The following is an 18,261-nucleotide window of genomic DNA, read 5'->3' on the forward strand; positions in this document are numbered from 1 at the left end:
GCAACAAAGATTCCTGTGGCACCTTATAGACTTAACAGAAGTATTGGAGCATAAGCTTTCGTGGGTGAATACCCACTTTGTCAGACGCATGTCAATCAGTCTTTGCAACCTCTCTTCATATAAAAGACTTTTCTATGCTCCTAATCATTCTTGTTACCATTCCCTGAACCTCCTTTATTCCTATTAAAACCTTTTTGAAACTAGGTAACCAGAACTGAAGACTGTCTCCAACTGGGGTCATACCACTGATTTAGAGTGGGATTATCATATTTTCTTTCCATACCATTCTCATACATGCTAATATTGATTATTTTTATACCACCGCTACACAGAGCGCTCCACAAACAGGTGACAGTTAATTTAAAACCCAGAAAGGTGTCTATATATTTCAAGTTATTCCCTTCAACATCCACTCCTTTGCATGTGCCAACACTAAATTGTATCTGCCACTGTTTTCTCCACTCACCTACTTTGGTTAGGTCCCTCAGAAGTTCTTCAGTTCTCAGTGGTCTTGACAAATCTAATTAATTCAGTCTTCTGCAAGTTTAGACACTCAGTATTGACCCCTTTTTTCAGATCCAATACATTAAAACACCAGTCCTAGTACAGAAACTTGCAGGCACCATGATTTAACTTTCTGCCTTGATCAAAAGTCTCCCAAACACTCTCTCAGCAAGCTTTCCTTCTATGTGTTTTCTTCCCGCTCCCAACACCTTCATATGTTACCTGGTCCTACTTTCCCCCTATATGTGCCCAATTCTGTCCCTAAACAGAGGCAAGGAAAGAGACTTGGAAGAGATACTGAAACTACATGTCTCACATCAATTCCAGCAACACAACCAAATTAAGAGACACTACAGAGAATAGTATCAGAGGGGTAGCCGTGTTAGTCTGGTTCTGTAAAAGCAGCAAAGAATCCTGTGGCACCTTATAGACTAACAGACGTTTTGCAGCATGAGCTTCCGTGGGTGAATACCCACTTCTTCGGATGCAAGTGGTGGAAATTTCCTGGGGCAGGTATATATAAGCAAGCAAGAAGCAAGCTAGAGATAATAAGGTCAGATCAATCAGGGAGGATGAGGCCCTGTTCTAGCAGTTGAAGTGTGAAAACCAAGGGAGGAGAAACTGGTTCTGTAATTGGCAAGCCATTCACAGTCTTTGTTTAGTCCTGAGCTGATGGTGTCAAATTTGCAGATGAACTGGAGCTCAGCAGTTTCTCTTTGAAGTCTGGTCCTAAAGTTTTTTTGCTGTAGGATGGCCACCTTAAGATCTGCTATAGTGTGGCCAGGGAGGTTGAAGTGTTCTCCTACAGGTTTTTGTATATTGCCATTCCTAATGTCTGATTTGTGTCCATTTATCCTTTTCCTTAGAGACTGTCCAGTTTGGCCAATGTACATAGCAGAGGGGCATTGCTGGCATATGATGGCATATATTACATTGGTGGAAGTGCAGGTGAATGAACCGGTGATGTTGTGGCTGATCTGGTTTGGTCCTGTGATGGTGTTGCTGGTGTAGATATGTGGGCAGAGTTGGCATCGAGGTTTGTTGCATGGATTGGTTCCTGAGTTAGAGTCACTATGGTGCGGTGTGCAGTTGCTGGTGAGAATATGTTTCAGGTTGGCAGGTTGTCTGTGGGCGAGGACTGGTCTGCCACCCAAGGCCTGTGAAAGTGTGGGATCATTGTCCAGGATGGGTTGTAGATCCCTGATGATGCGTTGGAGGGGTTTGAGCTGGGGACTGTATGTGATGGCCAGTGGAGTCCTGTTGGTTTCTTTCTTGGGTTTGTCTTCCAGTAGGAGGCTTCTGGGTACACGTCTGGCTCTGTTGATCTGTTTCCTTATTTCCTCGTGTGGGTACTGTAGTCTTGAGAATGCTTGGTGGAGATTTTCTAGGTGTTGGTCTCTGTCTGCGGGGTTAGAGCAGATACGGTTGTACCTCAGTGCTTAGCTGTAGACAATGGATCTTGTGGTGTGTCCGGGATGGAAGCTGGAGGCATGAAGGTAGGCATAGCGGTTGGTAGGTTTTCGGTATAGGGTGGTGTTGATGTGACCATCACTTATTTGCACCGTGGTGTCTAGGAAGTGGACCTCCCGTGTAGATTGGTCCAGGCTGAGGTTGATGGAGGGGTGGAAGCTGTTGAAATCGTGGTGGAATTTTTCCAGAGTCTCCTTCCCATGGGTCCAGATGATGAAGATGTCATCGATGTAGCGTAGGTAGAGAAGGGGCGTGAGTGGACGGGAGCTGAGGAAGCGTTGTTCCAGGTCGGCCATAAAAATATTGGCATATTGTGGGGCCATACAGGTGCCCATAGCGGTGCCACTGATCTGGAGATATATATTGTCAGCAAATTTGAAATAGTTGTGTGTGAGGATAAAGCCGCAGAACTCAGCAACCAGTTGTGCTGTGGCATCATCAGGGATACTGTTCCTGATAGCTTGTATTCCATCAGTGTGTGGGATGTTTGTGTAGAGAGCCTCTACATCCATGGTGGCCAGGATGGTGTTTTCTGGAAGGTCACCAATGCATTGTAGTTTCCTCAGGAAATCAGTGGTGTCACGGAGATAGCTGGGAGTGCTGGTAGCATAGGGTCTGAGTAGAGAATCTACATATCCAGACAGTCCTTCAGTGAGAGTTCCAATGCCCGAGATGATGGGGCGTCCAGGATTTCCGGGTTTGTGGATCTTGGGTAGTAGATAGAATAACCCTGGTCGAGGCTCTAAGGGTATGTTGATTTGTTCCGGTGTTAGTGTAGGGAGTGTCCTGAGTAGATGGTGCAGTTTCTTAGTGTATTCCTCAGTGGGATCTGAGGGAAGTAGCCTGTAAAATTTAGTATTGGAGAGTTGTCTGGCGGCCTCCTTTTGGTAGTCAGACCTGTTCATGATGACAACAGCACCTCCTTTATCAGCCTCTTTGATTATAATGTCAGGATGGTTTCTGAGGCTGTGGATGGCATTGCGTTCTGCACGACTTAGGTTGTGAGGCAAGCGATGTTGTTTTTCCACAATTTCTGCCTGTGCACGTCGGCGGAAGCATTCAATGTATAGGTCCAGACTGTCATTTCGACCCTCAGGAGGAGTCCATGTGGAGTTCTTCTTCTTGTGCTGTTGGTGGGAGGGTAACTGTGTGCTGTTCAGTGTTGTCCTGAAAGAATTCTTTGAATCGGAGACGGCGAAAGTAGGCTTCCAGATCACCGCAGAACTGTATCATATTGGTGGGGGTGGCAGGGCAGAAAGAGAGTCCCCGAGATAGGACAGACTGTTCTTCTGGGCTGAGTGTGTGGTTGGATAGATTGACGATATTGCTGGGTGGGTTAGGGGTACCACGGTTGTGGCCCCATGTGGCAGGTAGGAGTTTGCGTTTGCGTCTACAGAGAATGCGTTTTGAGAAATTGTTTGTTTAAAACTCACAGAAAATGCAAGAATGTTTTTGTTTTTATTTTACTTGGTGTATTTCAAGTAACAAACACTGATATGCTTAGGAGGCACTGGAATTCTATTCATGCTTCAGTCAACAAGATTAGGTTTAAATAGCTCAATAACTACAATACTCTCTATGGCTGTGCAGTTTCACTTTGGTGAGTGTAAATTTGTTGTAAATTTGAACTGGGCAGGAGATAAGAGATCTGGTAGGTGGCAATGTTCGACAATCTAATTGCTAAATTATATGCCTCAAAAGACAAATACTAATTAAAAATGTGCACTGGCCAAGTGTTACCTGCTCTGATGCACCTAATTAACATGATTTTTAGTTACAAAGTCACAAGGAGAACACCATGTGGAGGCTTCTTCTATATCTCATAATGTAACAAGACAAAAAATAAGACACTCCAAGATACATACCATTAATTAAGATAAATTTGAGAACTCTATATAGAAACAGGAAGCCATGCTTCACAGTCAAACCATTAGCTATTTATTTTGCCTAATGAATTCACACTTCTAAGTTTTATCCCCTCCCCATCATCCCTGTAACTCAAATAAAAGCTGCAAGTTAGAAATAATAAAACAATTGTCTTGCAGCCCTTTTGATAGCAATTAGGGAATGACTGTAAAGCTACAGGAAAGGGGAACTCCTGTATCAACATGATTTTGAAACAAATGTCAAACTAATCAACAAATTAGCTTTAGTTTGTTTACATCAAGCGTATAATTTCTTTCATGTCATTTTTGCTCTTCATTTTACTAATACACAAAACTGAAAAAAAAGTGAGTCAATTTCAGGAGTAACTGTATTTACATCTCCCCCTCCGTGGTCCCTCAAAGGCACCCACTTAAGGTTTCAGACTATCAGTCATCACCTCTCAGGCAACGTCCCCATGTCTTTCTCCTTCCATACTGGGGGTTTGGGCTTGCAGTCTTTCTGCACCTCTCTGTGATTACCCCACAGCAGGTCTGACTGGGGTCCAACACCAGTGGTTAACTTTTTCTCCAGGAGCTGCAACAGTGTATACCATCTTCACAAGGCAAGATAAATGTTATAGGGCAAAAGTGATATCGAAAAAAAACACACTAAAAAATAACTTCCTATGTGAATGCTAAAAGCACATCAGGGATCCCCCATCAGTCTCATGGGGTCCTAGTACGCCAAAGATTTTACAACTGTTCCACAAAGGTTGGGTCCCCTCATGGATAGAAGTTTCTGCCCAATGAATCAAAAGAAGGCACTGAGTTGCCTCAAATTCAGCCTCTGTATACCAAAAACCCTGTCTTTGTCTGCACGCCTCCGAAAATCCAGTTTAAACCAGTATATGCAAGCCTCCCCAGGGAGCAATAACTCTCTGGAGCTGTCCACAGCCTCAGTGATTTGCCTAAGTCACTCCTCCTCAGATCTAGATTTTAGTTTCTGAAGGAGCTCTGATAATCCTCTCCACTGAAGTTGCATACAATCCCTGGCCTACAATGGTGCATAAACCATTCATTTACTTAATACAGAATGGCCCCCAATGATACTGCAAGCAGTTGCAATATCTGGCAGTGATATTTCCAAATGATATATATGAGAGATTAGTCTCTCTCTTCCTCCTCTAACAGTTTATGAAGTGGTTACCTCTAAGGATCTTTGCTAATAAACTGTTACTAGAGTTTAATCTACCAGCAACAATTTCTCATCCTTTCTTTTCTTCAGATGTGGACATAACAGATGCAGAAAATCAACTGCCTTTTGAAGCCCCCATAAAAAACTCTCAAAGTAATTTTAGCACACACTGGACAGGAAAATCATTTCAGAAATTTCTTAGCAAATCTGGCATAGGCACAGTTCTCGCTATAAAACAAACAGAATATAAAATTGAAGCATCACGGAAGTCCCAAACGTAGTTAGTGCATACTATCACTGCTTTTGTGGTAAAACCAGACTGGTGCAAATTGCTACAGGTACTGCTGACAAATCTTAACGGTCTTAATAAAGTCATTTAAAAAAAAGAATTTTTACATGCGAATTTGCTTGCTGCTTCTCAAGTATATATAGGCCCCAGATGGAGGATACTTAAATCTCAAGGCTATGTTCAAGTTTAATAATGCAATGCTACTATAATTTAGTCCTTAGTCATATGACTGAAGTGGGAAGACTATCCCCATACATCTGTGAGCAACATTAGCATATGTGCTTATTAGATTACAGTAATTTGACTCTTCCCTTTATCTAAAAAAGTTCTGGAGTATATTAACAGGGCTGTCGTATGTAAGACGCAGGAGGTAATTGTCCCATTCTACTCAACACTGGTGAAGTCTCAGATGGAGTACTCCATCCAGTTCTGGGTGCCACACTTTACGAAGGACATGGACCAACTGGAGAAACTCCAGAGGAGAGCAACAGGAATGACAGTTTAGAAAACCTGACCTAGGAGGAAAGGTTTTTAAAAAAGTGGGCATGGTTAGCCTTGAGAAAAGAAGACTAAGAGGGCTTTAGGCATAAAGTCTTCAAACATATTAAGGGCTCTTATAAAGAGGAGAGTGATTAATTGTTCTTACTGTATATGCAGTGTAGTTGTAGCCATGGCAGCCCCAGGACATTAGGGACACAAGGTAGGCGAAGTAGTATCTTATTGGACTAAAGAAGAGCTCTGTGTGGCTTGAAAGCTTGTCTCTCTCACCGATAGAAGTGGGTCCAATAAAAATATTACCTCCCCCACTTTGACTCTCTAATTGTTCTGTGTCCACTGAAGGTAGGACAAATAGTAACGGGCTTAATCTGCAGCAAAGGAGGTTTAAGCTAGATATTAGGAAAAGATTTCTAACTAGAATAGTGAAGTACTTGAACAGGCTTCTGAGGGAGGCTGTGGATTCCCCATCTTTGGAGGTTTTTATGAACAGATAGACAAACACCTGTCAGATATGGTCTAGGTTTACTTGGTCCTGCTTCAGCGCATGGGATTAGACTTGACCTCTCAAGGTCCCTTCCAGCCTTACACTTCTATGACACAGATGCAAGACTGACTTTTTGGAACAGACCATTAACAGCATCAGAAAATGTATCATCTGTCCCTCAGTTTCAGAGGGTGAGCGGAAGAAAAGCAATTTTCCTATAAACAATTAACAATAGGGACCAAAAACAACACACCCACAATTTGGGTATTAATTTTAATTGGAAAGAGCACAAAGGATTTTTTTTAAATGCTTTTGAGTGGCACAGCAAAGAAGACACAACCTGAAGGAAAAGAGGTGGCCAAAGTAGGTTTAAATTATCTTTGCACCCACCAAATTCTGGGCTGGTGAGTAGGCTAAATCAGCCATGGTGAGTCAGTCTTGAGGACTACTCTGAGTGCCACACAAGCCAGAACGGTCAGTGGCATGGCACCCAGCCAGACCCCTTCCATCCTGAGCTTCACTTCCTACAGCCAGGACTTTCAGGGGACCAGCAAAGGTCCACCTATAGAAGCCCAGCGTATCATCTGCATTAGAGAAATTCTCTCCGGCACGTTGTGAGCTGTTTGTAGCCCTTATACACCACGGTAAAGGGGCTTCAGGAGGAGATAAATTCCCTTTCCTCCCCCCCCTTTTTTTTTTTTTAAAACTCTCAGTTGTTCTGACAACACTGCCTCCCACTTCATAGATACAGATTTTACTCTAAACCAAAGAGTAGCTTCCTGTGTTTTGCACATAATTTTAATTATTCCTTTTACATTCATCTGTGTGGTACTGCCTTTCTGGGAGAGATGGAATGGGGGAAGAAAGTACTGGGAAGGAGGAAGGGGTAATGACAAAAACTGAGAATTTGATATTATAGGGAGATACAAATTACTGCTATGAGTTTGGGGTGCCCGTATTAGTCATAAGTGAATTAGACAAAAACTTTATAGTACCTCAACATCATCACATTTTGTTTATGACACGAGCAATTCCAACCATGCGTATTCATTTTATTCACTTCCCCCCCCTTTTTTTCTATCCCTCTTAAATATATTAGTTACTATGGAAACACTGTTGCCTTTAGTATGAGAGAAGTTCATTTTATATAACTTGAAACTTTACTCCTATATTCTACAAACTGGGGTGTATTTTGTTTTTAAGGACTATATGTAGGGTTTATATACTTATGCCATATACTATAAACATTACATAGCTCCCTATATTTTAAAAAGAATTTTAGAGCTATTACATAACTATGCCACAGTTGTGGACGTCACTAAACTCCTTTCATACCAGTAATGTCATTATTCCCATAGTAATTAGCTTTAAAAGGGGAAAAGCAAAAGGACCCAGAAGAAAGGACAAATATTGCATAAAACTAAGACTGTTAGAGTTAACAAATATGGCATAAACACTTTTTTTCTTGCCTTTAATTTTGAGAAGCTCTCAATCATTCTCTCATGGCTCCACCCCTAACTCATGGCAATAAAAACTGTACAGACTTGCAAACCATCACTTTTATGCCTCATACCTTACATGGCAGCTGCTTAGAATAAGTCATATAACCCATCTCTTTTCCCCTAAAATGTATCTACAGAACACAGATATGTTAAGTAAAAAGGGACACAGGATTACAGCTCAGTAAGTGAAACTGATCAAAAGGACACTAACTTTTAGTAGTTTAACTATTATTATTTTCAATATACATAGGAAGTATTAAGAAAGAAGAGTGTCTTCCATAGTGTTGACCACAGCCAAGTATGCAGGTAGACTTGCCAGTATGTCCTCTCGCATTCAAGATAACATGGATCACCCTAATCTCACTTATGACTGAACACTTCCCTGTGACAAGTGAAGCCATTCTTTAAATACATTACTTTCCATGCAGTGTGAAAGTATCTTCAGCTCTCTGTAATGAAATGCAACAGAAGGAAACAAGAATCTGCATCGTGTCACTAGCCAATGTTCACTGATCACCAGTGGTCCCTAAGGAACACCCCTGGATGAAACAAAGCTTGCCTCAACCAGGGGTATGGCATTTACAGTACCATTACAATAAAATAGTAGAGGACTCAAGATATGAAACATCTGAAAGGAAGTCTTAGGAAATGCTCAACTATGGACAAAGAAGCCTTCGTTAATTCTATATTCAAGCCCTACTCGATAGTTGGCATTCAGCAGTTGCTAGCCAACAGCCAGTGTAACTGTATCAGGGCAAACCCCAGGTATAGACAAAGTAGCAATGAATTGCACCAATTGAGCTTACCTCTGTATCAAGCAGGGGAAAACTCAAAAATTAGATTAAACTCTAGTAACAGTTTACTTGGGCTCTGCAATGGCTTAGCTATACAGATTCCCTGGCTACTGATTGCGCAACTCAAAGTATAGACACAACCTGAAACACCTAGTTTAACAAGGTGTATGTTTTTGCACATTCTTCATGAGCTCACCTGCAGGGGTAGAGCAGCACATTAATAAAATTATCTGAACGAAGGGCTGAGGGAAAGCTGACTGGTGCAGAGGAGCACAGAGTTTGAACACACACATCCCCTGGGAAGGATTTATTAAAAGGAATTCTCTATATCTTGTAAAAAGGAAACAGAAGTTGATAAAGTACAGGTAGGATCTGAAGAGAAACAATCAAAAGTCAATCACATCACATGAAGGCAGACAACTTTATATTGCCAAATTTTATAAGAGCTTGTACGCAAATACTAGGAATCTAAATACTAAGATGGGTGAACTTGAGTGCCAGGTATTAAATGAGGATACTGACATAATAGGTATCAGAGAACTCTGGCGGAACAATGACAATCAATGGGATACAGTAATACTAGAGTACAAAATAAGTAGGAATGACAGCATAGTGTGGGAGTAGCACTATATAAGACAGATGTGTAGACTCAAATATAATAAAAAGTCTTACATCAAACTGGACCACAGAATCTCTATGGATAGAAATTCCATGCTTCAATAATAAGAGCATAGCAGTCAGACTATACTAACCACCACCTGATCAGGATGTTGACAGTGATTGTGAATTGCTCGGAGAGATTAGAAAGGCTACAAAAACCAGAAAATTCAATAATAGTGGGAGATTTCAACTATCCACACATTGATTGGGTACATGTCCCCTCAGGACAGGATGCAGAGTAAAATATCTAGACACCATTAATGACTGCTTCTTGGAGCAGCTAGTCCTGGAACCCACACAGGGAGGCAATTCTTGATTTAGTCCCAATTAACAAGATCTAGTACAAGAACGGAATATAGCCGAAAAGAACCCAACCATAGTAGCATTTAACTTCAAAAAGCAGAACTAAACAATAATGAGGATGCTAGTAAAATGGAAGTTAAAAGGAATAGTCACAAGAGTGAAATGCCTGAAAGCTGCAGGGAAACAATGTATACCCCAAATAAAAAAAATAATAAATAATCATCATCATCATCAGGAAAGGGGTCAAAAAATGCCATCATGGCTAAACAGAGTAAAAGATTATGTTAGAGACAAAAAGACATCCTTTAAAATTGGAAGTCAAACCTTAGGAAACCTTGAGGAAAATAGAAAAGAGCATAAATTCTGGCAAGTCAAGTATAAAAAGAATGTAAAAAGCAATTAGCAAAAGACAAAAACTAACAGCAAAATTGTTATTCGGTACATCAGAAGCAGGTAGAATGCCAAACAATCAGTGGGGACACTGGATGACTGAGATGTTAACAGAGCACTTAAGGAAGACAAGAGCATTGCAGAGAAGCTAAATGAATTCTTTCCATTGGTTTTCTCTGCAGAGGGTTTGAAGGAGATTCTCACACCTGAGCCATTCTTTTAGGTGACAATTCTGAGGAACTGCTCCAGACTGAGGTGTCAATAGAGGAGATTTTGGAACAAACTAATATATTTAACAGTAGTCACCAGGACCAGATGATATTCACCCAAAACTTCTGGAGAAAGTCAAATATGAAATAGCAGAACTGCTAACTGTGGTATGTAACTTACCACTTAAATCAGCCTCTGTACTTGATGACCAGAGGCAACTAATGTAACGTCAACTTTGTAAAAAGGCTCCAGAGGCAACCCTGGCAATTACAGGGTTCTCATCTGTACGCTGTATCCATTCGTTGAGTTATACTTAGATTGTAAACTCTTCATGACAGGGACGATCCCTCTGTTATGTGTTAATACAATGCAGTCCAGATCCAAGTTTGGATTTACTACATATTACCACTATACAAACAAAACAAAAAAACAAAACAAAACTATAGCATGGTAAACAACTTGGCACTGACAGGGATATTTTTTCCATGTTTAGCTTCTATTCTATAATTCCCTACAAAAAATTAGGTGAAGTAATCCTTTCAAGGACAGGTCTACAGTAAGCAACTGTTTCTTAAGGAGATTTTTTTCTTGGAATGCTCTAATTTTGAATCCCTCAATTCAAATTAGTGAGTCATTTTCAAGATCTCTACAAGTTAGAACAGGGGTTCTCAGACTTTTGTACTGGTGACCCCTTTCACAAAGCAAGGCTCTGAGTGCGACCCCCCCCAATACATTAAAAACACTGTATGTATTTAACACCATTATAAATGCTGGAGGCACAGCAGGGTTTGGGGTGGAGCCTGACAGCTCGTAACCCCCCATGTAATAACCTCATGACCCCCATGAGGGGTCCCAACCCCCAGTTTGAAAACCCCTGAGTTAGAACAACAGTACAAAAGTGTTAATTATATTTTTGCAGGGACGCTCTGAGACAGATAGAAGACCTCAGTAATTTTTTCAAAAACTTCTGGGAGAGAGAAAAGAAGTCGTCTTTTCAATAATTCTCAAAGCTGAGGAGTTAAATTGTATATACAGTTAAAGTAAATGAACAAACCAGCATAGTCTAGTTTGACAACACTTTTCTGTGGAATAATCATAACCCACAGAATGCTTTGGAATCACCTGTGTTAAGGAAAAATCACCTGTGTTAAGGAAAAATTTACAGAATGAGGATGGAGCCATGATAATCAAGATCAGAGAAGTGTTTCAAGTGTAGGGAGTCTCAAAGAAGGCGGCATAGGCACTCAAGTAGGATAAAGTAGTAATGAAGATGTACATTTTTTGCAGACTGAAATAGTAGAAAGAAACATGAGAAAAGGTAGGCGGGGGGGGGGGAGGCTGTGTAGGGCTTTGAAGGGAAGGCCAAGGAACTTGACTGATGCTAAACAGTTAAGTGATTTGAAGAATTGCTGGAGATAAAATAGCAAGCCAGGGAATTGTTTATATGGTAGTATTTTGGACAGACTGAAGGACAGTGAGGTGGGTGTCCACAAAGCCATCTATATATATATATATATATATATATATATTTATATATATATATGTATATATATATATATATATGTATATATATATATGTATATATATATATATATATGATGCTATACGTAACGCTTTAAAAAAAAAACACATAGTTAGCAAGTATAGCAGCTTGCACTTTGCCTGAGATATTTCAAATGTGGAAGATGTATAAACAAAAAAATCCAGTAAAAAAATCCCTCAGAGCACTTTAAATACACATAGCGCTATGAAGTAAGATTTCTTGCCCCACAAGAGAAAAAGCTGTAAAGGCTATAAAGATATTAAAATGTTGTACAATTATTAAAGATAGCATTTTACAGTCCACATAAAATCAGAACAGGTCTCTGTGGTTATATTTCATATAAATCCACACTTGAAAAACCAACTCATCTGGTCTGTAAAGATGATGAAATACAGACAGCGGCATCAATATAAATCACAGTACCCTATCTCTGAACTGTTAACTAATACCAACAACCACCACTATATAACACTCTACAAACACCAAATCCTCACAACGCCCTTCTGAGGTATGATCCCAAATTATTCCCTGTCTGTAAAGATAAAAGTGACTTGCCCAATGCTACACAGCAAGTCAACAGAACAGCTAAGACTGGAATTCAGGACTGCCCATCGCCCAAATCCAAGTTCAGTTCACTAGACTGTGCTGCCTCATTTCCCTGCATTGCAGGAGTCACTCAGGATATCAATTATAGATTTCAAAGATTGTAGATGAGCCTGCATTTTTTAACCCTCAGGTCATTTTTATCATTAAGAGATTCATTAAGTTCTTACCCACAGAAATTTAACAATTTTATCTCAGGGCACCAAGAATACTGTTTCATTTAACATTAACAGTCTTTACACTGCTAAGTTATTTAAACTCTTTTCAGGGCTGGCCTTACCATGAGGCAAACTCAGGCAGCCACCTCAGGTGCCAGACTCTGGGGGGGGCACCACTAGGACCCAGAGTGTAGAAAATTGTGTCTGCTACTGATGCATATGTATTCTCTCTGCTCTAGATGCACAGAAATGGTGGGGTGCTGCCTGGAGGAAGGAGGGCACAAAAGACATAACAGGCAGGCGAAAACGTGAGAGAGAACAACAGAAAGCAGCAGGAGCTGCAGGGAGAGAGAGGAGGAGGAGCCTCTTATGTGCCTCTCTAGCATCCCCAGGAGCCTGGACTGATTAACACCAGCTTCTCAGGGAGCTTCCTGTTTCCTGCTGCTTCCCTGAACCCACTTGAGGAGAACAGGCAGTCAACTGAAGTAGTAGGAGCCAGTTAGGCACTTAAGACTCTGATATCTTCCCTCACTCAGGCCCTGCTACCAGCCTGCTTATTTGTCCCCTTCAGCTGAGTGTTGAGAGCCACTATAGCTGGCACAGAACAGCAGTCATGACTGAAAGAAGAAAATGCCCCTTTGGGGCAGCATTCAGAAAAAGAAAAAAAGCAAAGGAAGATTTTCTGTCTAAGAAGGAAGGAGCTCTCCTGAGATACACAGACAAATGTTCATGTTGAGCCTTCTGGTCCCAGTGGGGATGTGAGTGGTGAGGAGCTGCCTGATCTTCCAGTTAGTCAGAGTGCAGGTGACCTGGCAGCTACTGCAGCATCCATATCTCCATCTCAAATGGATGTAACCAGGCACATTCCTGAAGAAAAGTGTAGATCAGAGAAGTGTGTGGTGGAGGCACAAAAAACAGCTGCTGCTGAGTTTAGTTCCTTAAGTCTAGATGATCCAGGACCGTGGACCCACTTGAGCAGTAGCCTGAGGGACTTCCTTGTACTGCGTGGGCCACAGCAAGTGAAAAACTTCATGTTCCCCAAAGACAATGAAAATAGACGTTTCCATCCAACACGTTACTGATGTGAAATCCCCAATGGTGACAAAGTGGAGAGGCCATGACTTATGTACTCAAAAACCCAGAAGGCTGCATACTGGTTTTGTTGCAAACTCTTCCAGTCTAATGTTCCAGTCACATTGGGTTCTACAGGAACAAAGGACTAGAAAAATCTAGCTAGAAATCTGGCATGCCATGAGAAGGCAGCAAATCACCAGAGAGCATTCCATAGGTGGAAAGAGCTTGAGATGAGACTAAGGTTAAAGGCCACCACAGATGATCAGTATCCAGAGAAGATTGCATCAGAGTCTCTTTACTGGCAAAATGTTCTGAGAAGGCTCATCACCATTGTGAGAATTCTTGCTACCCAAAACCTAGCATTGTGTGACACTTCAGATCAGCTGTATGTGCCAAACAATAGAAACTTCCTTAAAATTGTGGAGCTGATGGCTGAGTTTGATGCTGTACTCCAGGAGCATCTACAAAGAGTCACCACCCAAGAAATGTACACATACCACTACCTTGGAAAAACAATTGAAAATGAGATCATACAGTTACTGGCAACAAAAGTCAAACAGAAGACAGTGGCAGATCTGAAGTCAGCAAGATATTACTCTGTTATTCTGGACTGCACAACTGACATCAATGACTTTAATGGTGCGTTTTGTAACAACAACAGTGAAAATGTCCCTGCAATAGTGACTGTCAGAGAGCATTTTCTAGAATGTATTGACATTGATGATACTACAGGAGCTGGTATGACAAATATGCTTCTTAAAAAGCTGGAATATACAGGAATTGTGATAGCTGACATGAGAGGTCAGGGCTACGATAATGGTGCCAATGTGAGAGGAAAGAATAGAGGAGTGCAGACACGGATCCAAGAGTTAAACCCTCAAGCTTTTTTTTGTCCCATGCAGTCCTCATTCACTGAGCTTGGTGGTCAGTGATGCAGCATCAGCTTCTAGTGAGGCTGCTGAATTTTTTAATGTAATTCAAAACATCTATATATTTTTCTCTGCATCAACTCACCGATGGCAAATTTTGAAGCAACATCTGGGAACATCCTCTCTGACACTGAAACCACTGAGTGTCACACGATGGAAAAGTCAAGTGGAGGCGATAAAGCCTATCAAACACCAAATTGGGAAGATAGATGATGCCATAGTTGCTATTATGGAGGATAATGGTATGACAGGAACTGTTCATGGGAGAAGAGTGGCAGAGGGAAATGGAGTCACCAGAAACATACATAACTTCAAATTTCTGTGTGGCTTAGTGTTGTGGCATGACATACTGTTTGAAATAAATGTTGTAAGAAAGAGACTCTGAGGCGTTGACCTTGATGTATCTGGAGCAACGGAACAACTGGACAAAGCAAAGTCATACCTACAGTCTTACCAGTCAGATGAGGGATTTCAAAACGTTCTGAAGAGCGCACAGAAGTTGGCAGAGGAACTTCACACTGAAGCTATTTTCCCACCCATTCAAGAATACAAGAGTCGACAAAGACAACATTTTGATTACGAGGCACGGGATAATCCCATAAGAGACCCCAAACAACAATTCAAAGTTGAATTCTTTAACCAGGTGCTAGATTGTGCAATTCAGTCAGCTGAAGAATGTTTCATGAAGCTAAAGGAACAAAGCAGTATATTTGGGATGTTGTATGATATTCCAAAACTCCGCACTATACCTGAAGAAGACCTACACCAGCAATGCAGGGCACTAGAGACAATGTTGACACATGATGACATGTGCAATATTGATGCGAGTGATGTAGGTGATGAACTGAAAGCCCTGCCAAAATATATTTCAGCAGGATGAACTCCAAAGGCTATTCTGGAATATATGTACACAAATAAGATGACCACCCTCTTTCCAAATGCTTTTGTTGCTCTGTGCATACTTCTAACACTTCCTATAACAGCTGCCAGTGGAGAACGCAGCTTCTCCAAGCTGAAGTTAATAAAAACACATCTATGCTCCACAATGACACAGGGGAGGCTGGTTGTCCTTGCAAGCATCTCAATAGAGCATGAGCTGGCCCAGACTGTGGACCTCCAGGAAGCAGTTCAAATCTTTGTAATCAAGAAGGCACGGAAAGCACCACTTTGATTATTCAAACAGATAAAAATGCCAGTGTTTACTATACAGACAAGAAAAGTTACATTTGCTGTTCAGGTGTTTGAAAGTTAAATGTTACTTAAAATTTTTGAACAAGGCATTTCAAGTTGTTAGTTCTCTTTTATTGGGGTAGGTAGAAGAGCTGTACCATAAGAGGAGTAGAACAGGAAGAAGGCAGAATTGAGACGTTTCAAAGTTTTGGCCCAAGTGAGGAGGTATGGGGGCATCATTTGAGCTCCCTGCTTCAGGTGCTAATATGTTGTGGGTCGGCCCTGCCTGTTTTGACTTACATCCTTACAATGTTTTCCTCTTACTCCTTTCCCTGATTAGACTTTTCTAAGCCTGGTGACCCCACACCAAAGCCCTACTCTACTTTTAACCACTTTTAAATACAATATCTATGTATAAATCCTGTCCCATTGCAATTAAGAACCCAACAGTCTAAGGATTTTCACAACTGCTATAAGCTTCCTACCATTCAAAAATATTAGAATAGTTTATTAAAATGTACACAAGCATCTCAACAGATGTACTTTGTTACTTTATTGATATCAATATTTCCAAATTCTTAATGAAAAATGTATATTAAGATTAAAAGGCTGTTTTACAGACACTCCCTTTAAATGTTTCATCATAATCTGTGTTTTCAAATAATCAATGGTACCAACATTTTACTCTCTATAGAGATAAAACTGAATATGTGCATTATTTTAAAAATATTAAACTGAAGCAAAAGCTTTCCATGCAAGCATATCCAGGATCCAGGGAAGGCATGATTTTCATTGCAGCATCTGGCTCCTTGGCAGCTTTATAGGCAGCTGAGCTGGCAATATTGGAAATACTTGCAAGTTTGTCCATTAGGCTTCTGAGGGCCATCTAATTTTCCCAAAGCTGTTTTGCTGCTCTACTGAGTCATTCACTGCCACATATTCTGGTACAAGTCTAATGGGCCCATGCAGATTCCATTATATATATATATATATACACACATATATACACACATATATATATACATATATATATATATATATATATATATATATATATACACACACACACACACACACACACCCCGAAGCTGTTAAAAATCACCCTAGGGGTCCTTTCACAGCATACAGACAGAAATTTGTTCATGAATGCCACCCACATTCTGACCCATCACCTGCACACTAGTGTTGCAGATACATTTTGTGGGAATTAAATTAACAGTTTCTCTGGCAACCTTCCCACCAATATACATATAAATGCACAATTAAATAGTCACTGTGTGTGTGTCTAAGACATCTCCACCCTGTGAAAGATGCCAGAAACGTGCCTTTTTGCTGAGGAATCACGAACTCATTAGTACAAGCCATGTCCTGGGAGCTAGACACACGATAAATGGTTAAGAGGGACGTCTCATTATACCTGAAGAGAGCTTCCGAGCCAACCAACCTCCAAAACACCCTTTCCATTCTCACAAACACAACCCACAACAGGAGGCTATCACAGGAGAAGGGACTCCAGTTCTTAACAAGATCATTAATTCAACAAGATCTAGCGGAGATCCACTTTCTGATTCTTTTCCGGGGGCTTCGCTGGGCTAATGAGTGGGAAGCCTGTGACTGCCAGCTAAGCTCTCACAGCAGAGTCAATACCGCATTGCTGCTGCTGCTGCTCATTTTCACAAGCAACAACATCCAAAAAACAGCCCCAGACGGTCCCCTGCAGACCCGGCTGGCTTCTCTGCAGAGAGCAGCCGCGGCTCCGCAGTGTCCAGCCCCGCTGGGGAGAAGGAAGGTTCCCCAGAACTCGGGGTGGGACCCGCAAGCGCAGCCAAGCGCTGGCGGAGTTTGCAAGTCCAGGGGAGACCGCGGCCGCAGAGGGGAAAGCAGCCCGTAGACACCCCCGCACCCCCCCAACCCCCAGCCCGCCGGGGCTGCAGCGTGTCTGGCTGGGCTCTAGACGCTGGACGGGCCGGGGCTCGGCTGGTTCCCCGCCGGTCTCCCCGGGGGCAGGGCGGGACGGGGCTCGGCTGGTCAGTCCCAGGCTCTGCCCGGGGCCCCGGTCCCCGCGCGGGGGACGCTCCCTCCCAGGCTGTTACCTGTCATCACTGCCGGGGACTCTGCCGCGGAGGCGCCACCTCTTCTCCTGCCCCCGGCCACGTCCCCGGACACCAGCTCGCATCCCGCGGCGGCGGCGGCGGCCAGGAGCAGCCCCAGCAGCAGGACCGGGACGGGGGCTCCTGCTGCCCCCGGCCGCCTCCCCAGGGCGCCGCTCGGGACCCGGATCCCGCTCATCGGAGCCGCTGCTGCAGCGACCGCAACCGGCTCCGCTGTGGCGCTTCCACCCCCGCCCGGCTCCGGCAGCCGAGCCGAGCCGCGCTCCGCCCGCCCCCTGCGCCCCACGCTGCCTCCCGCCGCGGGCTTCCGGGGCTCTGCGCCTGCGCGGAAAAACGTCACCGCGCAAATGTGCCCGATAACTCTTCGGGGAAAGAGGCGCCGGCGAGGGGGCGGGGCTAAGACGGGCAGGGGCGGGGCTAGCTCCGGGGGCGGGCTGGGGTCCGGGCCCGTCCCTGCAGCGAGGCCGCGAAGGGCGCGCGCCAGCAGCCGGAGGGAGGAGTCCGCGCTG

At 42.7% G+C, this 18,261-nt stretch overlaps 1 protein-coding gene across 2 annotated transcripts in view; it reads right to left on the reverse strand.

Annotated features, from left to right (window-relative positions):
- Window positions 1–17,990, reverse strand: part of STIM2 (stromal interaction molecule 2) — a 137,121-nt gene extending 119,131 nt beyond the window's left edge. For both annotated transcript variants that reach the window (XR_005599369.1, XM_039541507.1), the window contains exon 1: window positions 17,735–17,990. Coding sequence is in view for 1 of the 2 variants with exons in the window: in XM_039541507.1 (XP_039397441.1) it covers window positions 17,735–17,930 (196 nt within the window). In the remaining variant the exon portion in view is untranslated. The remainder of the gene's footprint in view (window positions 1–17,734) is intronic.
- Window positions 17,991–18,261: the final 271 nt, after the last annotated feature.

This window comes from Mauremys reevesii, linkage group 5 (genome assembly GCF_016161935.1).
Source record: "Mauremys reevesii isolate NIE-2019 linkage group 5, ASM1616193v1, whole genome shotgun sequence".
NCBI lineage: Eukaryota > Metazoa > Chordata > Testudines > Geoemydidae > Mauremys > Mauremys reevesii.